This window comes from Cheilinus undulatus, linkage group 10, assembly GCF_018320785.1.
Source record: "Cheilinus undulatus linkage group 10, ASM1832078v1, whole genome shotgun sequence".
Classification (NCBI taxonomy): Eukaryota; Metazoa; Chordata; class Actinopteri; order Labriformes; family Labridae; genus Cheilinus; species Cheilinus undulatus.
The window spans coordinates 32395545-32421128 of NC_054874.1; the positions used below are offsets into that span (position 1 = coordinate 32395545).

At 38.8% G+C, this 25584-nt stretch overlaps 1 protein-coding gene across 1 annotated transcript; it reads left to right on the plus strand.

Moving 5' to 3' along the window:
- The first annotated feature begins 2 nt into the window (after nucleotides 1-2).
- Nucleotides 3-25331, plus strand: zgc:152774 (uncharacterized protein LOC553526 homolog). The gene is made up of 17 exons (XM_041797807.1): nucleotides 3-106; nucleotides 247-319; nucleotides 2997-3129; nucleotides 3277-3497; nucleotides 3691-3838; nucleotides 5440-5593; nucleotides 8271-8399; nucleotides 11155-11274; nucleotides 11356-11459; nucleotides 12007-12135; nucleotides 17612-17728; nucleotides 17930-18007; nucleotides 19384-19423; nucleotides 19522-19904; nucleotides 20250-20748; nucleotides 22310-22461; nucleotides 24789-25331. The coding sequence occupies exons 1-17, from the start codon at nucleotides 68-70 to the stop codon at nucleotides 24943-24945; spliced, it is 2676 nt and encodes an 891-aa protein (XP_041653741.1). The 5' UTR covers nucleotides 3-67; the 3' UTR covers nucleotides 24946-25331.
- Nucleotides 25332-25584: the final 253 nt, after the last annotated feature.

Genomic DNA, 25584 nt, shown 5'->3' on the forward strand with positions numbered 1-25584 from the left:
GTCTGAATTACGTGCTTCTGGGTGGAAATCGGACGCATCACAAAAGGCAAACACTTTGTCGTTCAACATGGCGAGGTTGAGCGAGCACGGCATTCGTTTAAGTTCTGTACGTATTTAACGTGTTTGATATAATTAATTTTGTGTAATATTAACTTGCATTATGACTTTCGCTGCAGGGGGAGAGTAATGAAAAGTGAAACTAATTCACTGACCTACTTTTTCTTGTCTGTTCTTTTTCGCACGTAGATGAGTCCTTCATTCTTGAACAGCAACTCAACAAGTCACACTTGGCCGTTCAGCGCGGTGGCAGAGTTAATAGGTAGGTGAGGTTATCAGGGCTGAGCAGTAGTCCCTCATTATGTAAACTACACCTGCCGCCGTGGAGTCGGTGCTTTCTTTTTAATGCTGTCGTGCCTCTCATTTCTTCCTCTGTCACTCTTAAAGTCATCTGAGTGCAAGAAACATTTATGTCGATGGTGCAGTTGACTGAATGGACTTCCTCTTTAACACCCTCAACGATTTTTTTCTGCAACGTCGCACGTAGTCTACTGTGTGTCAGACTTTACAGTAGTGCCATATTATTAAGAGTATTGTTGACTAAGTGTGTTGTAAGAATATCATCATTTACTTAACTTAGAATACTTGAAATGCTGGACAAGCTTTGTTGAACAATCTCAAAGCTTCACCTTCATTCAAATGAGTAGATTATTTGTTCCTCCACGTGATACATAGTTCACTTTCTCAGTTGTCAACATTACCATTCCTCCACTCTGTGCTCTCTGATTGGTCAGGACGTGCTGACAGTCTGTTGGCTGATGATAGTGATCGGACTGTGGTGAATAAGGCACACTCACATGGGAGGGCATTACTGCGCCACAGTTCAGAGGTAGAATAATCCAGTGTTTGTAAAGACATTCTGCCTCTCAGAAGAGTAATCGACAAAATGCTTTACAACTGAGTTTACTTGTGGCAGATTCTTTCTCTGGGTTGGCTTTGTGTGGGGAATCAGGAAGTTAAACATATAGCATGAAATGGTCAAATCAGCAGTTGGAGGTGCAGGGGTATTTTGCTGGGTAACTCAGGATTTGTGATGCAATGTAAATATCACAATACACTGTGATTCTGTGATTATCTGATATAGGCCATTGCAAGACAATCATAAAAAAAATACAATATGTGATCAGTAAAAATATAAAAAACATGCCTCAATCTAGAGTGAAGGATTATTATTATTGCTGCAATTTGATGCCAATTGCACTTATTACTCATCCTCTAACTTCTTCAGTGTTGTTCAACAGCATCCTACTGCTGTTTTTAGTCTTCTTATATCTTGCTGAGTGCTTCTCTTTGACCATTTAACTTCTGTCTGACTTATGTTCCTTTTAGCCATTAGTATTGATAAACTGGCTTAGAAATCTGATAAGTTAATTATATTTTTGAATTAAAATAACTAATGTAACGTTTGAAGTTTTAGGAGCACTAAGGATTCATCAGGGGCTCCCCAGTGTGTCACAACCCAGGGGGAGCAGAGCCAAGCTCAACACATGTCGACACACACATGTTGCTTGGCGGTCAAGGTCAAGCTTGACAGCATATTTTGGTCCTGGCCTTTTCACCCCTGATGAAAAGCCCTTGAACCACCAGTCATTTTTGCTTATCCACAGTACGACCAGGGGCTCATGCAACCCTACTCCCTGCCCAGACTGTACCCTAGGCTGTGCTAATTTGCAACATCTACCCTTCACTGTGCTCTGAAGGTGTAGACTTTGCTATTTTTTCAACAGATTATTTTCCCATGCCTCTAGTAATATGCAAGGGCATCCAGAGCACTACCGGGGTTGTGGTTGTGTCAGTCCTCAGGTGGGCATTCCCAGCATTCCGTGCCTTACTTCAGCCTCAATTTTTGGCCCAAATATGCCTAAAGTCCTGCACAATGCAGTATATTCAGAACCAGCTATTCAGTAATTGTATCCCATAGACAGGTGCAGAGCTAGGAGTGTTACATATCCAGGACTGAGTCCAAACTTAAGGGTCCATAGAATGATCACCAGGCAGTTGGACACTGTTTTCTATCAATTTCAAATACAAATTTAGATTTTAAATGCCAATTGCTGTTGGACATTTTAAAAAGTATCCACATACAAAACTCGAACTATTATCAAAGTGTCCTCTTCATTCTAAAATCATGATGCAGCATGTTAAGGATCGACAATTTTAACTTGTCTCCTAACGCAAGTGCAGAAATTCACTGATGCTGTTTTTTTAAATTCAAAACAAAGGTGCCATGGGTTAGGACATTAATGTAAAATTTTACAGTTGAAACTGGTCATAAAAAACATGAAAGCAGAATGTGGGTTAACAAAAGTTACATTACTGATTCATGCAAATCTAATTGGAGGGTGTTCTTTTACTGGGCCTATGAGGGGCATGGTCATTTCTGTGGGCAGGCCTGCTTAGAAAAGGCAATAAGAATGAAAGATACATGAAAAAGTAACTTTGTATTATCTGCTGAAACTGTGTTTGACGAGATATTTTGTTTCTAGTTTTACAACTTAGTACATTTATAACACTGAATTACTCATTTACAGTAATGTTACAATACATTTTTCATTAAATCTGCCTCTTCCCTGCAGGAATTAGCATTAGCCTACATATTTTTGAAGGTTTTACAACATTGTAAAGCAGGTATTAGAATTGAAGATTTAAATGCCTTAGAATAAGCGCCAAGCTATTTTGTATTTACTTATTCTCACATGAAACATAAGCATTCAGACAATTCAACCAAAAAAACACTGGATAGTTCCCTGAAAGATTTTCCCAGTTATATATTGTTAGTCTGTCATATTTGTTAAACACAGATTTTTGCTTGAATTCTCTAATGTTTATCACACTTCCTTTTGCTTTTGCATAAAGGGCTAAAACTTTCCTTTTTCCACCCAACAATCTTTAAATGGTCTCTGTCCCTGTAATTTATTCCTTCCTGTCCCATGATGTAGACAATGCCTCGGATCCTGGCGTATCAGCTAAACAGATATGGATAGATGCTACTGAAGAATCTACTCAGCTTTATCTAACTTTTACGGATAATGGCAGTGGAATGACCCCCAACAAGCTGCACAAGATGCTCAGGTAAAAGGCAACAAATATTTGTTGATTTAAATGACTGTTAAAAAGATGACTCCTTACTCTGCTGTGAAAACAACAGAATTTATGCTATTGAATACAACAACCTCTTGCTCCTCACTTACTCTCCCTTTTTTTTTTACATATGTCCAGTTTTGGTTTTACAGAAAAGGGTTCAGGTACAGCCAGTCAGCAGGCCATTGGTGTGTATGGCAACGGATTTAAGTCTGGTTCCATGCGCCTGGGCCGCGACGCCCTCATCTTCACCAAGAACGGCGGCTGCCAGACAGTGGGGATGTTGTCCCAAACATATCTGGAGAACATCAAGGCCCAGGCTGTTGTCGTCCCAATCGTCCCGTTCAACCAGATAACTAATATCCTTCTTAAAACAAATAGGCATTGTTACCATCTAACCAAAAAGTCAATTACACAATGTTTACGCGTATGAAAGTAGTCAGACTGAGTTTAGGACTCGATGAGTCTGAGAAGGTAATGAAAGGCAAGCAAACAGCTTTTTCACACTGATTTGTCATCCTCTTTTTTGCCCCAACCTTAACTCAGTGTCACAGTCTCTGGTGGTGACAGAGGACTCAGAAGCCAGTCTGGCTGCCATCCTCCAAAACTCTGTTATCACCTCTGTGGAGCAGATACATGCTCACTTTGACTCCATTCCCTCTAAAAAAGGCACCAAGATATTAATCTGGAACCTTCGCAGGTCAGAATTAAACATTATAAAATACAGAGTTTTGAGAAAAGGTGTAAAGTAGGATAGAGGGATTTTTGCCACTCCTTTATTTGTCTTTAATATCAAATGTAGTCAATCAGGAGGGAGTTAGCTCAGACAGAAGGGAGGAAATATCTGACCTGCCTATGTGCCGTGCTAAAGAACACATGGTTGCTTTTTATACAGTAGCTTCATCAAGTTTTATGAAGAAAAAAAAAACAAGGAAACACATTCAATACGGGCCAACTGATTAATCTCCTTATCATACACAGAAACTCAGCCAGTTAACATATTTATTTTAAACTCAGCTGGTGTTGCCTCAGGATCCACTACAATCTCTGAAAGGACAAATCAGGACCCAAATATCAGAACATTTTTAACTACTCATAATTATTTAATGTAAAATGTAAAATGTTCCAGTTAGGGCCATAAATGGATCAGAACAGATCATTTAAAAAAGAGAAAGGAAAAACAAACTAATGTTTCTCAATTTTTCTGTCATAATGTGTAAGTTTTTCCTGAGACTTTGAGGAATATATCTGTATCATGTGATAAACAGCCTTGTCACACCAATAAAAAGAGACAAATGAGTTGAAATACTGAGAAAACATTGAAATGTACCAATTATCATGGTTAAACAGAGTGATATAAAATGTATGAATATATTTTCACTGAGGGCCTCAGTTATTTGTAGTGTTATTCACCATTTTTTTCCAGGCCTACATGCATGGCCCACTGAAAAATCATTCATCACCCACTTGTGGGTTCCAGCCCACCAGTTGAGAACCACTATTTTAAACCATCCCTTTAATTTGTGCTCACTCAAACAATATACCATAAGTCTAATTCACAGAGTGTATGAGCCAAGTGTGAATGCAAATACAATAAAGCACATGCACACTAGCAGCAGCTTTGCTAGTTTAAACATGCCTTTACACAGATCCATGAAAAATAATACATGATGAAGCCCATATTTCATCCTCATCATATAAGTTGTTTTCAGTTTCCTGAAAGTAAAGACATTTCTCGGGGTTTGTGTGCTTTAACTTCCTCTATATGCTGGTGTCAAAAATTGTCACTGTGATCTTTATCTGTGATGCTAAGTACTGCAATAACCACACAAAATCATATTCACTGTTCATTCAAAGCCCACTTTAAGTTTTAAAGTATGTCAATTTGTGTGATCTTATTTTTGATGTGAGTATTGGTAGATATTAGCTAATTTAATTAATTAATTATTATCAGTGGATATGAACATTTCTGCTGGTATTTATAACCGGCTGTAAATATCAGCCTAAATCACCTGTAAATATTTTCAGTGTGTATGAATAAGTTTGTGGGGTTTTGGGCAGGATGAAAGACCAGTGTCAGCAGAAGTCTTTTTCTTTGTTCATCCTCATTCTTTAACCTTTAAAGTGTATTTTAAGGACTGACGTTTTAAGTCTGAAATGCATCTATATATTGGTATTGACATTGGAATCACCTAAGATGAATTAGAAAATCATTGCACATCAGATATCGAGGAAAATCTAAAATCACACATCTCTCGCAATGACCTGTTTAACATCTGCAGCCTTTGATGTTTCCTGCAGGGACAAAGGTGGAAACCTGGAGGTCGACTTTGAGACCGATGGGAGTGACTTCCGTTTGCCTGAGATTCAAATAGAGGAACTAAAGAAGGGTCTGAAGAACAATAAATCCCTGAAAGCTGAACAGAACATCACAGAGATCCACTACAGTCTCAGGGTGAGCGGAGATAAATCGCCTGTGTGGCCATTTCAAATACAGAGGGCAGTGGAGGCATTACTAGATCTACTGTGTATAAAACTAAGACAGTCGTAGATCACTCCATCTTTGGCACACAGAGATTTATTTATTACTTGTATTTACGTGCACTACTTTAGATTACTTAAATTAGTGACAATGCCAACATAAATTTTAAAAATTAGCTGATGCCAAAAATCTTATGGCAATAAATGTATGTCAAAAAATATACTTAATGTGACTAAAGTAAAACAGCATTTCATAAAAATATATTGTAAAACTTGATTAGTACTAATGGTGCACTCATGTTTTACCCACTTAAATGTTACAGATTGTTAAACTGGAGCTTATAAATATGAAAAGCGTAATCATTATAGCACATGAATCTAAATCAATGAGGTTTCTAATAACTAAGTGATCTAAATCAGTATTTAAATAAAAAGGAGTATTTTTCCCTCTTAAACCAGGGAAGTAAAGTTATATAAAAGCATCTATGAAGTATCAGTCAGGTATCTCAAATTTGCAGTGCTTAATTGTTCTAAATATATGTTAATATTTCACCACTTGGATTAACAAAGTTCTAAGATCAGTATTATGTCTAAGGTCAACAATTTTCCTCATCTCTATAACATCAGCAGTAACTGCTTCAGAACAGCCCAACAGTGTTACTATAACAGAGCTCTAATATGTTTATTATAAGAAATAACGCCATACTGTAGTCTTTCAATGTTTAGTCATCTGGTTTTATAATGAAACAGCAGAAGATGTTTTCGAACACAATCATTTTAAGAAATTCAATATTAAACTTTGTTGGCTAATGTAACACTAAATAACATGAAAAAGCTTGATCTCAAAAAGATGAGTTATTTTACATTTACAGTCAGGAAGCTTCAATAAGTCCCTGTTGCTCTGGCACTCGTGTAACTTTAAGAAACAACCCTAGCTGTGGCTCAATACATCATTCCAAACCCTATTCAGGTACATAGTTAACGTGCTTAACTTGCTAGCTAACGTTAGCGCTGTAACAAAGTTCTTTATTTGGGCATTTTTACTGGGTAACAGGACAGACTTGTCATTTCAGAGACTGCGTGTAGGATTGTGGTGTTTTCGGTACTTCAGTGGGGAGGCTTTTATAACTTTAGAAAGAATTGCACATCAGGCTGCAGTGCTGATTGGTTATAACTCCTGTGATGTCAGATAGTGTTCTGGGCGGGACAATAGATGAGGGAGTAAGTAAAAGCTGAGCCTGAGGGGAAGACACAAATGCAGCGGAGCCAAAGTAGTGCACTTTTACTTCATTAATCATATCAGTGATCAGTAGGGTTGGAGGGTTTACAGGATTTTTCTGATTCAAAATTCCAAAAAAGGCAGCACATCTCAGAATCCAAGTTATGGAGGACAAAACATCACCATTTTGACTTGTTTATTTGGCTCACATCACAAACATACGTGTATTAACATTAAACGTGGTTTAATGTTAATACACTATGGATTTCAGTCTTTAATGAACAGAGTCCTCAATTTAAAACAATAAGTAAAGAGGAGTTGGGCACACTGAGCAGCTAGTCTTTACTTATTGTTTTGAATGAGAACCCACTTGTTTCTGAATTTACATACTGTGTTTTTAACTACAGCTCCCTGATTCCCGTATTAAGGATGTCTAAATCTATTTTAGGCTAGCTAGGGCTACATTCACTGAATGCTTTATTTGTCATAAATGGACTGTTTTTAAAGTCAAATTATAGAGACTTACCATCCCCAAATCAACAAACACTGCAGCTATAGCTTTATTTGTTTACATAGGATCCTTGTTACTTAATACCCCAGTTGTAGCCCATGACCAGTGGATGAAAGCATTCAGTTTTATGAACTGGTCAGCTTTGAGATTCCCAGAAAAATACTTATTTGTCTCCAAAAAAGTTTATGTTACTTTATTCTTGTCTATGCTATTACTGTGCACAAGTAATAACTGCAGGGGCAAAAAAACGAGAAATGATTAATCAGTATGGATCTGTATCAGAAACACTTAATTTATTCCCAGGGATGAATTCTTTAAAAGTGCAAATTAAAAAATAAAATCAGAAACAAAAAAATCCTCACATAAAACAGTAAGGCCCTATTTGTCTCTTGCCATAGTTCGTGCCAAAGCACAGTAAGGCCCTATTTGTCTCTTGCCATAGTTCGTGCCAAAGCACAGTAAGGCCCTATTTGTCTCTTGCCATAATTCGTGCCAAAGGGCACAACAGAGAAACATCAAATGAGCTCTTGTTCCTTTGGTATCTAGTATAAATCTGAAATTGCCAAAACAGTCTAATGCTTTTATGTCTCCTTGGTTTTTGGGCTATAAAAGAAAGAGCAGAATTCAACATTTGGAGTGGTTGTAGTTGTGCCCTGCAGTGTGAGTGTGATTCACATCTAACCACATTGGCTAAATGAAGCAGGTTTCTGCTACCGAATTTTCTTTTCAGGTTTCTGCGTTTTTTTGGTTAGACAGTCACAGTTTTATGATAACAGTTCTATGTTTGGCCTTCCTAATAATAATAATAATAATAATGATGCGTCACATTGTAATTTTTGTATGTTTGCACTGTACCCAAAGTAAGTTTAGGTAAGTCTAAGTTTATTTTATTCTCTCTTTCCTCTTTTCTCTTTGTCTCAGGCCTACCTTAGTATCTTGTACCTGAAGCCAAGGACACAGATTATACTGCGGGGGAAGAAGGTCCAGGCTCAACTGGTTTCAAGGAGGCTGACTAACATTGAGCATGACGTGTATAAACCTCACTTCAGTGTATCCCTTTACTATGTGTATTTTATTGTGCTTAAATGGGAAGAGAATCATTTCTTTGAATGAATACCTAGACTTCTTTTGCTGTGATCCAATAAGTACTTCTGCCAAGATTAAAAATATTTTAAAATGTGGGAATGGAAGAAAGCATCAGTTAGCGTTTGCTTCACATTTGTTTGGACAGCACAGGTATAGATTAGAATCAGTACTTCTGACTGAATCATATCTTTGAAGTAGGGCTGTCAAAAGATTTCGATTTTTAACCGTGATTAATCTCAGAATTTCTGTAGTTATTTGCAATTAATCATATCCTTTTTATTGCATTTTAAAATTCAATTATTTTGCATGTAAAACTTTTTGTGTCATTTCAGATTCTTCTGCTGTCTTAAACTAGGGTTATTGACTTCCTGTTTGAATACAGACCTGTTTTTATCGGTAGATAGAAGATTTTAAAATGAACTGAAGAGGAACTTGTTATGGATCTTAAAGGAAGTAAGGGAACAGTAAAACATTTAATGTTTAATAACACATGGTTCAGATGACATCTGACTTGTCTGAGTTGTCAGTGAGTTTTTTTTTAAGTAAAATGAGACACTGAGGGGAAGTGGTGGACGTATTTAACATCACGGTATTTTACATCAAACAGTGCCCTAATATAGGGTGTTTGTTGATCACATTTAATGCGATTATATCTTGACAGCCCTACTTTAAGAGAAAATCATATCAAAATCCACTTGTGTTTGCATTTCAGTCGCTTCTATTTTCTTCCAGTTTTAATGTTAAAAATGCTTCTTGTCATCTAAAAATGTTGTTTGAAAAACTGCAAAGAATTTTTAATTTATTATCTATTCCAAATAATGTCCATGTAATTTTTTCAAACCTCAAATTTTAAATTGGTGTTATTTTTCTCTGTGGATTTTCTTAATCTTGAACAGTGGTTTTTAACTGGTGGGTTGTGACCCAAAAGTGGGTGGCAGGGCCATTTTTAGTTGGAGGGGATGTGTACTGGGGGAAAAAGCAGACTTGAAGTCTCTGAGATACCACAGCAGTAAATGGGTATATATACATATACAGTCGCTAGAAACGTATGTGAACCCTTTGAGATTTCTTGGATTTCTGCATAAACTGGTCATCAAATGTGCTCCGATCTTCATCTAATTCACAACAATTGACAAACACAGTTTGCTTGAACTAATACTGCACAAAAATGATGTATTCACGTTTTTATTGAACAAAACATGTAAACTTTCACAGTGCAGGGTGGAAAAAGTATGTGAACCCCTAGGCTAATGACTTCTCCAAGAGCTAATTGGAGCCAGGAGTCAGCCAACCTGGAGTCCAATCAATGTGATGAGATTGGATGTGTTGGTTAAAGTTGTCCTGCCCTATAAAAAACACACACCAGTTTTGAGTTTGCTCTTCTCAAGAAGCATTGCCTGATGTGAACCATGCCTGGCACAAAAGAGCTCTCAGAAGACCTATGATCAAGAATTGTTGACTTGCTTGAAGCTGGAAAGGGTTACAAAAGTATCTCTAAAAGTCTTGATGTCCGTGTGTCCACGGTAAGACAGACTGTCTACAAATGGAGAAGGTTCAGCACTGTTGCTACTCCCCCTAGGCATGGTTGTCCTGTAAAGATGGCTGTGAGAACGCAGCACAGAATGCTCAGTGAGGTGGAGAAGAATCCTAGAGTGTCAGCTAAAGACTTACAGAAGTCTCTGGCACATGCTAACATTTGTGTTGACAAATCTACAATAAGTAAAACATTAAACAAGAATGGCGTTCATGGGAGAACACCACGGAGGAAGCCACTGCTGTCCTAAAAACACATTGCTGCACATTTGAAGTTTACAAAAGAGCACCTGGATGTTCCACAGCACTACTGTCAAAATATTCTGTCCAAAGATGAAACCAAAATTGAGTTGTTTGGAAGGAACACACAACGCTATGTGTGGAGAAAAAAAAGGCACAGCACACCAAAATCAAAACCTCATCCCAATTGTGAAATATGGTGGAAGGGCCATCATGGTTTGGGGCTGCTTTGCTGCCTCAGGGCCTGGACGGATTGCTGTCATTGATGGAAAAATGAATTCCCAATTTTATCGAGACATTTTACAGGAAAACTTACGACCATCTGTCTGCCAACTGAAGCTCAACAGAGGATGGGTGATGCAACAGGACAACAACCCAAAGCATAGAAGTAAATCAACAACAGAATGGCTTCAACAGAAGAAAATACGCCTTCTAGAGTGGCCCAGTCAGAGTCCTGACCTCAACTCGATTGAGATGCTGTGGCATGACCTCAAGAGAGCGATGCACACCAGACATCCAAATAATATTGCTTAACTGAAACAGTTTTGTAAAGAGGCATGGTCCAAAATTCCTCCTGACTGTTGTGCAGGTCTGATCTGCAACAACAGGAAACATTTGGTTGAGGTTATTGCTGCCAAAGGAGGGTCAACCAGTTATTAGCCTAGGGGTTCACATACTTTTTCCACCCTGCACTGTGAATGTTTACATGTTTTTTTTGTGCAGTATTAGTTTAAGCAGACTGTTTGTCTATTGTTGTGACTTAGATGAAGATCGGAACACATTTGATGACCAATTTATGCAGAAATCCAAGAAATCTCAAAGGGTTCACATACTTTTTCTAGCGACTGTAATATTTTATTAAACTGTGTTTGAACACTGGTTGCTATCCATTTAAAACCCACAAATATGTCCAGAGCTTTTGTTATCCTTGACAAGGGTTTGTCAGAAAGAAAAAGTGAAGGTAACCTTTGGGCTGAACCCGAAAAACAAAGACCACTACGGGATCATGATGTACCACAAGAACCGGCTCATCAAAGCCTACGAGAAAGTGGGCTGCCAACAGAAGGTAGTGAATTATGGTTAAACTGAATGTAAATTTTGAATAAATGGATGTATGCCTTTCTCAAATCTTGATATTCTCTTACAGACTTCAGGTCAGAGATCAGGAGTCGGGGTTATTGGGGTCATCGAGTGTAACTTTCTCAAACCTGCTCACAACAAGCAAGACTTTGAATACACCAAAGAATACAGGTATGACATTTCATGCTTGTGCGTTATTGACAACATAAATAGTCATGATACATGCTGGATTTTCATGGTTATGAGCATCGACTGAATAGAACATGGACATTATCTTAGTGACATCACCTGTTGGTTTCTGAAGAAGCTTTAAAAGCATGCCAAAGGGGGTCGTCTCATAAAAAACAAAAATTGACTCTTTTTACATTTTTTACTGTGCTTTCTGCTGTTGAACTAGACATTTGAAATACTTGACTTTGAGGAGATCCTTGGCTTTTCAGCCAGCTTCAAGTGGACACTTAAGAAAGTACAGGTTTTTACATCTATACGTAGTTTACCTGGTTTAACACTGGCGGTTACTGCTTGGTTCTGAACAAAGGACTTATGCAGCTCTGACTTAACTCCCCAAATAGGAATTTTTTGAGAAAATGAGAGCTGGACCTTAAAGAGACCACTCTTGAAATACAGGCCTAGTATGTTCTAACTTTTGTTGCAAAATTTTTGACATTTGGAAAATCAAAGCCAGAAATAAAATGTGTTCTCCCTGCTCTTTTCAAAGACTCACCTTAGGCGCCTTAGGCCTAAAACTCAACGATTACTGGAGAGAGATGACAGAGAAGAAGGCCAGAGAGCGAGAGTTTCAGGCTGTAGACAAAGATGAAGAAGATGAAGAGCATGATGCTGCCAAGTGAGTGTTGAATCTTCTCCTTGCCTACAAGTATTTTGTTAACAGTTGAGCTCTTGAATATGTTAAAGGCCCCTAAAGTCATACTATTTTTGTTCATGTTTCTCTTAGATAAAAGATAAATCAAATTCAGAAACTTAAAGAAAGTTTAGATTTATGTAGTTCTTTTGGATAATGTTGATCCAGGAAAATGCATAACAGTTGATATCCTTTTAAGAGCAGCTTGTAAGTCGAACTGAAAGCAAAATAAAGGGGAGTTTTTCCAAAGCTTGAAACCAGAGACCTCAGAAGCCATATGTTATAGGGTTGTCACAACACCAGAACTTCAAGCTCCAAACAATTTGAGTAATTTTTAAAAAAATTACTTCAAGAAAAATGGAAACAATGCCAGTACTTTTGTACAGCTTTGACTGTGCTGAGAAATGTTCCTGAATTTATAGATATATTCTAGGGATTCACAAGATTGGATTATACTTTAGTGTTACTCAATATGCTGATATTTTGAACTTATTTTAGTCCATAACAATATCGATATATACTCACCAAATCAAGTCAAATGGAGCTGAGAGAGGAGCATTGAAATGTACACAGTCTCGTTGCTTTATGTTTGACTTCATTCAGAATGTTCAGGGATCACGGTGAGCCTCCTTGAGTGTCTAGGGGCCGTAGGCAACAACCTACAGGTTCTTTGCAGATGATGTCATGCAGCAGCAGAGAACTCCCATCGAGGGGCAAGAATTGATTTCTACATAGAGAAACGCCTCCAAAAAGGCCATGTTTTGAGTGGTTTATGCCTATGCCAAGCATTCAGAGTGTGAAAACTTTCTTAATTCTTACACTACTTTTGAGTCCTGAGAGTAGTGCAATAATTAGGCAAAAATTTGGGAAAAGTATTCAGAAGTCAGTGGGCAGGAATTTTAAAAAAGCCTCTGTCTAAAGCCTGGACGAGCAGTGTCAGGCACCACTCATGTATGGTTTGTTCCCACAAAGCAGTTCAGTTTGGTTCAGGACACTTTTGTCGTGGTTTAGCACATTAAAGTCTACCCTTGTTCCCTAGGCTGATGTCCCTCTCACCAACCTCCAGCCTCGCTTGTTGGTATGGGAAATCCATCTATTTATAGAGATCCAGATCACTCAGCTCAGCTGAGTGGAGCTGGTTGTTTGTCTCCCGAACGGCTCTTCATTTGGTCCAAGTTTGGCTTTTTGAATGTTGATTAAAGAACCACAAAGAATGGAGGAAAGGAAACTGGTATTTAAACAGGTGTTAGCCATCGTGGCTCATGTTAAAGTGCCATTTTGTAGCACAGTTTTTTTAATGGCTCATGATCACTTGGTCTCTTCCTTTCAATTCAAAGCATGTTTGTGACAAAATGAGGATTTTTTTTGGTAGTTGTTGAAGAGGCTTAGCTAACTCCTTATCTTCATACGAGACTCTTCAAGACTCTTGTCCTTTTTCATCTGGCTGGTTGACACTAGACGCTAGCAGGTGTGCTGAATAATTTGTGGCACTGATTACCTGTATGCCTGGTAAATCCATTAAGCTGTGGTAAAAACACTTTTTGTAAAGTGTAGGGAATCGTACTCAGTGTATGTAAAATATTTCTGCTGATAATTGCAGCGTAGAGATCCTTTTCGAGCTGTTATGTTCTAACTTTCCTCTGTTCCCATTCATTCCTAATGGCTGTCCCCCAAAAGGACATTCAGGATCAAATGATTGCAAACGACCTTTACCTTATGGTACATTTGTACATTTTGCTGATATTTAGGGCAAATACTGCTGATATGGCTGATATATTGGCTGTAAATATTCATATTTTCCAATGCTTAGCTTTAAAGCTAATATTTGCCGATACGGATATCATACCAATAATGTTGTGCATCCTTAATCTACTCCTCTCTTATGTACCTGTTCCTTAAAGAGATGCAATTTTTAAAGTTTTTTGCCATTGATGATAGGATAACAGAGAGGTTTCATTTTTAAAACGCGTGGTATTGAAAAGTATTAAAAATGTTGACACCCTTAAGTAAAAATGTAGTTCCTTGCAAAGAAAGATTAATAAACACAAAGGGAGACTCTTTAAACTCCAGTTCAGTTCATGTTGGTCTTAGCATCCCTGTAGACAGATTGACCCTGCTACACTGCTACTCTGTGTGAGCAGTGCTTTTCAGAACATAAAAACTCGGAGTGTGATTGGGTGAACGTTCTGTCTGTCACATCTCTACGGGCCTATCAGAGCAACAAAACGTGAGGAATAAAGTGAAACATGGCGACTATAGACATGTAAGTACTCGACTTGTCGTTTTTGAAAAGAAAACAACTCATTGCAGTTCTTTGTTCTTCTTTTAAGGAAGAAAAGTTGTCAAGTTCTGATAAAACTGGCACTTTAGCAGCATCCATGCTAATCTCTTCCTCCATAACTGCACCAGCTCTTGCTGCTGCTTGTTTATGCCATGACTCTGCCCCTCGTTGATGATTGGTCCTGTAACTTTCTAACCGGGCCCAAACGGTTGCAAGGTTAACTATACCTGCTATTAAACTGTTTGGCTATTTGTCTTCTCAGCCGTTAATGGAAAGCTTTGATGTAGGCAGATTTTTCTTTGTAAGCATTTTTAATGAGAAGGCATATCTTTGAATTGTATTTTTAAACTTTAATCTATAAAGTTGTAACCTTGCAGAGCAGATGGATACGCCCGTTTCCTTGTTTTTCACTGGCGAATCCATCTTGCAAAGCTCCCGTCTGAACCGTTTGGGCCCGGTTAGAGAGTGACAGGACAGGACCTCGGTAGCTGTGCATGCGCACCTCAATAGCAACTACGTCACGTGTTCTGTTGCTCGGATTGGCCCATAAAGGTGTGACAGACAGAGCGTTCATCCAATCACACTCCGAGGTTTTTTCAAATCCTCGGCCCTTTCCCAAGCGCTTAGTATTGAAGGTTTTCCAGATGGTTGTGTGAAACAAATCCATCTGGTGTGTCAGGTTAGTAAAGTTGGGCATTCCTGCACAAAGCTAGCTGGAACTGCCCCTCAAGTGGTGTTTTCTTAACAAGCAAAAAAATAATCATCCTGCTATCTTTTATTGGTCAATCATTGGGAATCTTTGCTGTGAAAATTGTAAAAAAAAAAAAAAAGCTGTTTATGCAATAGCTGTTAATCATTTCTTACATCTACACCACACAGCAGTTAAAATAGCTATTTCAAAATAATCTGTGTTGTTGCTAAAGGTCTTGTTTGCTTTTCTGTTTCCTGTAGAGATACCACATTTATCATCAGTCTTTTATAACCAGCTAAAAACTGGTTATAAAATGAGTTTATTTATTATGCAATTCATACACTTTCACATGCAGCAATGAGAACAATTTGGGGTTCAGTGTCTTCCCCAAGGGCACTTAATAATAATAAGAGTACATTTTATTTATAAAGTATATAAGTTTACAAAAACTCAAAGACACTGTACAAAAATAATAAAATACATTACACAAAAAAAGCCAAAACAGGACAATATAACAATCAAACAGAGAAAACAAACAGGCAAGAAATCAAAGTGACAAGACAACAATAGAATCAAACATTAAAAGCCATTTTAAAAAGGTGAGTTTTGAGTGGTGATTTGAATTTGGATGAGTCCGTGCAGTCTTGGATATGATTAGGGAGTGAGTTCCAGAGGGAGGCAGCTATGGAGAAGGCTCTGTCCCCCCCAGGTTCAGTCCTTGGTTCTTATTGGTGGGGAGAGGAGACTGAGGTTTGAAGAGCAGAGATTACTAGAGGGGGTGTGATGGTGTAGGAGGTCAGTAAAGTAGGGTGGGGGGTGTTGGTTTAGGGCTTTGTGGGTGAGGAGGAGGATATTGAATTTGATGCGGTCGGGGACAGGGAGCCAGTGGAGGTTTTGGAGGACAGGGGTGATGTGTTCACGGGAGCAGGTGTGGGTCAGGAGGCGTGCTTTGGAATTCTGGATGTATTGAAGTTTATTGAGGACTGTTGAGGTGTGGCATAAATGATGCTATTACAGTTATCAATTCGGGATGTGATGAAAGCGTGGATGAGAGTTTCAGCTCCAGGGGAGGAGAGTAGTGGACGGATGTGGGCTAGGTGTTTTAGGTGAAAGAAGAAGATGGTTTTTGTGAGCTGGGTGACATGTTGATCAAAGAAGAGGTGACTGTCGAAGGTGAATGAATTCTTGTCTGTCCGTGAGGTATGAGCCAATCTAGGAAAGTGCAGTACCGCTGATGTTAAGTGAATGTTCCAGACGGGAGAGCAGGATGGAATGGTTGATGGTGTTAAATGCAGCTGAGAGGTCCAGGAGGATGAGGATGTTGATGTGGCCGGAGTTTGATGAGAGAAGGAGGTCGTTGGTGACTTTCAGTAGTGCTGTTTCGGTGCTGTGTTGGGGTCGGAAGCAGGATTGGAAAGGTTCATAAAGGTTGTTATGGGAGAGGTGGAACTTGAGTTGAGTGTGAGTTGTGGCGATGTCGTATTTCAGAATTTTTGACTGAAAAGGGAGGTTGGAGATGGGCCAGAAGTTAGACATGTGATCAGGGTTGAGTCTAGATTTTTGAGGATGGAGGTAACAGCTGCAAGTTTTAAGGATTGGGGGACGGAACCAGTGTGAAGGGAGGAGTTGATGATGGTGGTAATGAGGGGAGAGATTACTAGAAGACAGTTTCTGAGGAGGTTTGATGGGACGGGGTCAAGGATGCTGGTGGAACTCTTCATGCCAGTAGTAATGGTGGCCAGGTCAGAGGAGGATACAGGGAAGAACCGAGAGAGTGGTTGGATGATGATGCATGGGGTTGTAGGTATGGAGGCAGAGGTGAAAGTTGGAAGGGAAAGGGGTAAAGCTGCTGTAAATGTTGAAGTGGTGAAGGTTGAGGAGGTACTCTCATAGGGTTTGAGAAGTTAATTGATAGTGGAAAAAAAGAGCTTTGGGGTTGGAGGAGCCAGAGTGTAGGTGGATCGGGCTGAGTTGAGGGCTTGCTTCTATTCTTGTATATTCTCGGTGTAGGCTTGGAAGTGAACAGTTAAACCAGTTTTTCTATGGAGTCTTTCCGGTTAGCATTTGCGAGATTTCATTGAATGGAGGGCGGGGCTATACCAGGGGGCGGAGTGAGTGAAAGAGGCAGTTTTGGTTTTGAGAGGCACCAGCTGATTAAGACAGGAGGTAAGTGTGTTGTTGTGATAAAAAACTAGTTCAGAGGGGTTATCAGACAGTGGGGGAGACTTTATTGATATTTCTGAAGGATATGGTACGTTTTTGTCTTGGAGTGGGGATGGGAAGGTCAATGTCCATTATTATTGCTAGGTGGTCAGAGATGTGAAGGTTGAGACTTGAGAGATTATGGATAGTGAGGACTTAGACATGTAGCAACAACTGGGAACCAAACTCCTGACCTTCCAGATGAGAAACAACTAGCTCTACTACTGAGCCACAGCTGTCCACCACTTTCTACTGACAGCTCTCATATTATGGATCTGTATGTGCAGGGGCCCTGTGTGGTTACAGTGTGAGGACTGCCTGAAGTGGCGAAGCATCCCTGAAAACCATTACAAAGTAGTCCCTGAAAGGTGGAACTGTAGCCAGAACCCAAATCCACGTTATAGGTGAGTTTGTCTTATGTTCCTTTTGAATGCAGCAGAATGAATGCGTTTTTTACATGATGATGCATCCAACTGATTTGTAAGATAAAACATAAATGTCACTGTAACATTAGGAACATTTGCTTGTGTTTTGATACAGACAGGAAATATCTGAGCCCAGTGCTGCCAGTTGTAAAGTTTTAACCTGGTCTGTTTGTGTTGCAGAAGTTGCTCTTCACCAGAGGAAGCAGAAGACAGCGAGGACCAGATGAGGCCAAGCTACCAGAAAAACCACAAGAAACTGTAAATCTCCTTTTTTTTTTAACATCTCAAACTCTTTCCCCATGTGTGAAAATGTTTTACCCTGCTAATCTTTCTGTGTGCCTTCATGTCTTTGTGGTTTTACGTGCAACCTTTAGGTGGTGTTCTATCTGTCCATTTCACACTTATTTCCGGTGTTTGTGCATATGAAGTCATTTTTAAAGAGGAGACTATTCTAAGTTTTGCTGTGTGAAAACAGTCTGCACAGACAAAATGAAAGGACAGCTGGCTTTTCAAAGACTTTAAATTAGCTTACAGGGTAACTGACTTTGATGGCTACCATCTAGTAAACACTATTAAGGCAGGCGAGTATTTATATAGCACATTTCAGCAACAAAGAGATTCAAAGGCTTTTACACAAAACAGACTATATCAGCAAGGGTAAATAAAAACAAAGCATTATTTTTGTTGATGTGGTTTTTAAATGTAGGTTTGAGTCCATGAATACAACTGGATTTCTGACCTGATCTGTGGTTTTCAACGGTAATGACTGAAACTGCGCACTGACTGTTTGTCTCTTCAACTACCTTAGTTATATATTCTTTTTTGGGAGAAGAAAATGATGAAACATCCACTCATTGATCAGTTCAGTGCATTAATCAGATACTTGTAAGGGTCCATGGTCACCTAGTAGGATTGAAATGTAGACCTGTGTGTCCTGATTGTAGTTTTGGTATTTCAATTGCTATTTTTTTATAATCTGGGCCAGTGGACATATGTACAGAAGATGTCAATGTTAGAAGGCTCCAAGATGGAGCCATGGGGAACTCCACATGTATTTCTCTCTGCTTATATGCTAAGTTACCTTGTTCTTTCTTAAGTCTTAAGTGGGACCGAAAAGAGAAAAGACTGTGCCAGAAATCTGGTAGTGCCATACAGCTAGACAAAAATTAGCTTTTAGTGAGCTAATAAAATACACCCTCACTAACTAGTTGTTTTTAAAATCTATAAACATTAAGGGTTCACACACATTTAAATGCTACCAAAACTACATATAGCTATAAAAGCCAAATATAGGTTATTATGGGGTACTTTATGACTATTTCTTCAGAGCTTTCACTACTTTGTTTGTAACCCAGTATCCACCTAGCCTTCACACTGCAGGAATAAACAACCAGTCACAAAAGACCTGCATGAAGGGCTGAATTAATTAGTTTTTATGTGACAAAAGACGGCTTTTTAGGGTTATGTTTGAACATTTCAATGCTCGAGATTAAAAGGCTTTAAAAGATAAATGTTCAGAGAATATGGCAGTTTTGCTTTTGTATAGTTGTACAGCTCAAAGATTGTTTGTTTTTTCAAACCTCATCATATATTTTGTTTCTGTCAACCCCTTAATGTGTTTTTTTTCTTTTTAGAGATCAGCCCAAAAGACAAAATCGTGAAAAATCTTTAGAGGTTTGTCCGGTTTCTATTGATAAAGACGCTCATACTTTCTTTCCTGTAGCCCCTACTGTATACGATGTATAGTTTAAGAATGCTTGTTTGTGTTGTAGGTGTGTGGGTCTCAGGACAATGAGGCTAAACATCAGATCCTCGCACGCAGCTCATCAGAGCCGAGCCAGTCCAGTTACCAGCCCACACACACCTCGTGTCTTAGAAGAACTAGTGACAGATGTCCCACAGAGGAAAACACACCACAGTCAGATCAGACAAGCACAGATCACCTTGAAGATTATCGTACAGATAGTGATAATGAAAAGACTCAAAGTTCAGCCATAGCTGAAGTCACAGGACAGAAAACAGCTGAGACCAACACAGTCATTCAAGACAAGAACCAAGCCAGACCAAAAGAAGACCATGACGAGGAGAGAGATGAAGTGGAGGACACAAACATGGAGGAGGCAGATAATGAAGATGAGAACATGAACTTCTTAAGGTGGGTACATTTCATGTTAGTTTGCACATAAGAGTAAATAAAACAACATCTTATCTGGCTTACTGTGTGACTGTCAGAGCAGATTTCAGGCCCAAAAAAGAAAAGAACTTCCTAAAAACTTTGCATATATGTTCACTCTCACTCAAAAATGAACTGATAAAATTTTGGCGGTAAAAGGTCAAAAGTAAAGGTCATTAGGTCTCATGGTCATCCCATGCTTTTAACATTTATACTGCAGCCTTTACTCTTGACCCACCACTGTACATTCACTGTTATTTGTATCCTGTCTCGAGGATGATTTCCACACTGTGTTTATCCAAACTGACCAGTTTCTGTTCTCTGCAGCCTTAAAAGGAAACTGAAGGAGGTATTTTCCTCCAAGAAAAAGAAGGCATGTCTTTGGAGAGAGCAACAGCCAACCACTGAAGGTATGGAAGAGAAAAATCCTGGGGAGCAAACAAATAAACCAGAGAAGACAAAGCCAGACGGCAGAGTGGAGAAAAGAGGTGACACAGCACAGCGAACCCCCACCAGCCTCCCTTGGACCCACTCACTCCCCTCCGCCCAGACAATGATGGTTCCTCCACTGAGTCGAAGCGAAGGGCCAAGGATCAGATTAGGGCCTCCAGAAGGGTGCGACAGAGAGGCTAATATACAGAAGCTGGCTGGGCTGGAGAGAGAGGCCCAAAGGCTTCGGAGGCTTTTATGTCTGGAGGTCACAAAGATAACTCGAGGCACAATGACAGAGGGGGATGGCAGCACTGAGAATAAAAAAGAAGAGCTGATGACACAACCTGCATCTAGAGAGAGCAGAGAGTGTGGCTGCCAGACGGACGAGGCTGAGGTCAGCAGAGTTATTACAATATACAATATAGTAGTTACAATATTTAAGATACAAATGTGATCTCATCAGTTCTCTCTAGGGAAGATTATCCACTCAAGAATGAGCATTTTTACTGATCAGTCAGAGGAACTGCTTTGTTGTTAGCCTCAAATGGCCAAATCTATGGTCATATGTAATGATAACAAATCTGTGACAGCTGTTTCAATGCTGGGTCATTTTTCTTCCAAATTTTTACCGACTCATCTGAAGTAAATACCTCTAGTTAACATCTCTTTACAACTGACTTTCTATAATGTGCTTAAGACTTTAGAGTCTTTGATACGATTGCAGTTCTCTAAAAAAGTGCCCATGTAACGATACAACTGCATATTACAGCTACTGAAGCTGTCAGTTGGTGTTGATTTTGGCTGTCCCTTTGGACAAAGAAGTATTTTTTTTAATCTCATAGCATTGCAGATTTTAATCCCAATGGGATTTGAGTGTAGCTGATGTTCATCTTGATGGCTGGGAATCTTTGCAAAAAATCAAGTAGTGGAAGTTTTATCTGCCAAATAGTACACAAATGGGGCAAGAAAAAGCAGGAAGATGATGTAAACTAATCAACTAAAAGGTACACAGCCTCACAGCACGCTGAAAAGAGAAACCCCAGTCATTTTCTTCTACTTCTGTACTGTAGATACTACCAGATGTAGCATTAACACTACCTGCTGTTATGTTCTGGTAATGTTTTACCTCTATTGGTCCTCTCCTAATTGAATCAAACCATTGTGGAGGTGGGGAAAGAATGCAATTCTTACTGACAAAATAGAAAACAACAAAACAGCAACATGTCTTGGCAGATTTTCACGTGGGAATCTAAAACAAATCAATACAAATTAACAGTAACAAACCTGATCATGAAACAAGAAGCCCACTTCTGACTGAAGGCTCCATACTTTGTCTAACAAGGCAAAGGTGGCCTCACTCATCCAAAGGTCTGTGCTGAATGAAATGTAAGGGCAGGTGAAAAAGTACGATGGAAACCCACTTTTCTGTACACGCATAAGCGGAGTTTGTGAATGAATAAAACTCACCCTGTATTCTTTAACACCCAGACATATCACAAACACTGTCTGGGAATTGTAAAGAATAAAACAAAAATGCAGTTTTTGCAAATTTTGTTAATCATCCCATCTGACTCCCACTCATTGGTAACATTTACGGATATTCAAGCTTTTGTGGTCACATAGATTCCTGAGTTTTGGTTTTAGTATTTTTCCTGACCTGCTAGATACTCCCCATAGGAGCTCTAGGGAAAATGTTAATAAATATTTGTTAAAATTCAGCATAAGTAATGAGATATGTGACCTACACTGAAAGTATGTTGTGTCAATCTGTGCTTCAGTTGTAAAGGAAATTTCTGAGTTTGAAAAGCAGACCATTGAGTCAACAGACAAGTAGAGTGTATGATACAAGAAAAAAATCTGCAAAACATGAAATGTTTTATCTTGCTCATCAAATTAATCTGAAAAAAAGCTAACTACAATCTGTGTATTCTTGTTCTATCCTCTTTCTACAACAGAGCTCTTCTTCATCCAGCAGTCGAGGTTTTGCTCTTCAGAGTCTGGCGGTTCAGGATCATAGAGCTGTTTGCCAGTCTGAGGAGCAGCCTGGAAAAGAAAAGACAGAAGCTCAGAGCAGGATCAGTGAAAGCAAATCCTGTGAAGAGAACAGGTTTGTAATTTCAGCACTTTTGGATAGTCATACACTCTCAAAATTACAGTCTAAGCAGGTTAACATGTCTAATTTTAACACTATATATATATATACTTCACTTCATTTAAGCCACTTCACATTACCAGATAAAAATCTTTTGTCATAACCGTATTACAGGTAAAATACGATGCATTTATCGCTTCAAGTTAGTGAAAATGGCAGCCATGCAGCAAGAAAATTAAGTTTCATGAATTAAAGGTGCAGTGTGTAAAATTGGGGAATCTCAAGGACATTTAACAGTAAGATTATAGATTTGGTCGCTCACTTCTGGGGTTAACAATGGCAGCCAGTAGAATTTTTAAAAATGGGTGTCTATTATTTGGTCCCTTCTGTCAGTCTGTAGCAACATGCAAGTGCAGAAATCCAAGATGGCGGAGTCTTTGTCGGAGAAGCCCCTTCTTAAGTTCGAATGAAAGGTTTATTCTCAGTTAAACAAAATAAAATTTTAATTTGATAAGATTTGATTTATACCAAGTTTTTGTCTTCTGCTTCTGCTGTAATAATTTGATAATCTGGATTTTAGGTGGCTGGTATTATGTGTTATGGCATATTTTTTGTCCAGATTAGACATCCAGTGCCGTGAAAAAGTATTTGTCCCCTTTCTGATTCCTGAGTTTTTTGCATATTTATTACACTTAAATGTTTCAGATCATCAAACCAATTTTATTTCTTACAGAGACAACCCAAGTAAATAGAAGATGCAGTTTCTAAATGATGATTTTATTTATTAAGGGGGAAAAATACAAACCTATCTTGCCCTGTGTGAAAAGGTAATTCCCCCCCTTGTTAAATCATGAGTTAACTGTGATTAACCACAGTTCTTGGAAAGCTGAGTTCAATTTCACTGGCCACACCGAGGCCTGATTACCACCAGATTTTTTGAATCAAGAAATCACTTAAATAGAAGCTGTCATGCAAAATGAAGTAGGCTATAAGATCTCAAAAACAAACACATCATGCCACGATCCAAAGAAATTTAAGAGAAAATGAGAAACAAAGACACTGAAATCTGGAAAAGGTTACAAAGCCATTTCCAAGGCTTTGGGACTCCAGCAAACCATGGTAAGAGCCATTATCCACAAATGCAGAAAATTGGGAACAGTGGTGAACCTTCCCAGGAGTGGTCAGCCAACCAAAGTGATTCCAAGTGTGCAACGATGACTCATCCAGGAGGTCACAAGAGACACTGGGCAAAAATGGCATCATGGGAAAGTTCCAAGACCAAAACCACTGCTAACAAAAAAGTGCACAAAGGCTCATCTTACATTTGCCAAGAAACATCTTGGTGATCCTCAAGACTTCTGGAGAAATATTCTGTGGACTAACGAGACAAAAGTTGAACTTTATGGAAGGTGTGTGGCCCATTACATCTGGCATAAAAATAACACAGCATCTGATAAAAAGAACATCATGCCAGCAGTCAAACATGGTGGTGTCAGTGTGATGATCTGGGGCTGCTTTGCAGCAAATGCTTGATTTCAGTTATTGCTGCCAAGGGTGGCACAACCAGTTATTAGGTTCAGGGGGCAATTACTTTTTCACATAGGGCCAGATAGGTTTGGATATTTTTCCCCCTTAAAAACTAAATAATCATTCAGCCACTGCATTTTGTATTTACAGGGGATGTCTTTGTGAAATATAAAAATTGGTTTGATGATCCAAAATATTTAAGTGTGATAAATATGCAAAAAAAAGAAAAAAGAAATCAAGAATCACAAAGGGGGTAAATACTTTTTCACAGCACTGTACACCTGTTAAATTTGAGACTTTGCAGTGCACAAAAGGTCCACCACCTGAAGACAGGGTTATGAATTATCAATAATTTGTATTTCATTGCATCTTTGCAGAATAAAGTCAAAGAATAAAGCTGCAATACATAAATAAAACGTAACAATCTTCTATCGATGAACTCGTGAAATTATACTTCAGAATTGGATTTAATACCTTGCAGCTCATAAACACAGTGTAATTGTCGAAAATGTTTCACTTGTAATTATAATAAACATACTTTTTCCCACTTCCAACTGTTGCTAAACTCTTTTTTCCTTTCCCTGTTGATCTTTGATAACCCTTTCTTTTTCTTTTCTTTGTTATCTTTCTGTGCTGTTGCATCTGTGTCTACAGTCAACTCCGGTTTGTCACATGTATGCACATCCCTCAGAAAAAAAAAGTTTTCTTTTACAGGGAATACCCAATACTAGTTAATAAGGGTGGATAATGAATGTTAACTTAAACTCTGGTGTCATTTACAGATAGAATTAATTATGCATCTGTTCTCCTATCAGATCAGCACAGGAAAGCCTGTATGACATCCGAAACAACGTGGTGATTCTCCTCACAGCCCTCCTGCCCCAGCTGGACCTGGCTGGCATCAGTCTTGAGACCAGTGATGTCGACAACATCCTGCAGCAGATCATAGAGGTCAACTCACTGAAGATATGATCAGTCCTCTTATGAAGAAGCAGGGAAGAAAATGTGGATCAACAAATCTAACCAAGAGAAAAGTTAGCCTTACTTTGTTTGAATAAGGTCTATTATCAAGGTTTTGTTTGTTCCATACTGCTCTTGAGGAAATTTTTTTTGGTCATCAAGATTTTTTATGCCACTGGTGCTTCGAAGTTACTGCATTGCAAGCCATGGCTTGCCCATGTTCATCTAAAGTTATCCTTATATTGTATTGCTGTTGTTTGTTTTGCTTCTTTGTCACGATTTGCATTACATTTTTAATTTTTTTTTTCATTTGGAGAGCTGTGGAAAAACATTTTCATTTGTACTCATATTCTTTATACAATACTTCTTTTAAACTCTGCATTAAAATATTAAACCATTATTGTCAGCTGCCTTCTGATTTTCAAGGTTAAAAGTAGTCATGTACAGATCCAACTGCAGCATGGCTCATGTGCCACAAGATGGCATTGTTTCATAACAGTCCCATCTGGTCTAACTCTATGCCCCTTTAATTTGAGCAAGGCTTTAGATGGGCGATCACATCATTTATCAGTGTGAGATATTCACATTGTAAGTTATCAGGGTTTAGGGCAGCAGTCTTAACATAGCAGCCCCTTATATTCGGCTATGTGA

Bases quoted from the DNA above. Each gene is read 5' to 3' on its own strand.
- zgc:152774 (XM_041797807.1), top strand. From the start codon at position 68: ATGGCGAGGTTGAGCGAGCACGGCATTCGTTTAAGTTCT. The intron at 11,275-11,355 runs GTAGTGAATTAT...ATTCTCTTACAG, and splicing joins AAGTGGGCTGCCAACAGAAG to ACTTCAGGTCAGAGATCAGG. The intron at 18,008-19,383 runs GTAAATCTCCTT...TTTTCTTTTTAG, and splicing joins CAGAAAAACCACAAGAAACT to AGATCAGCCCAAAAGACAAA.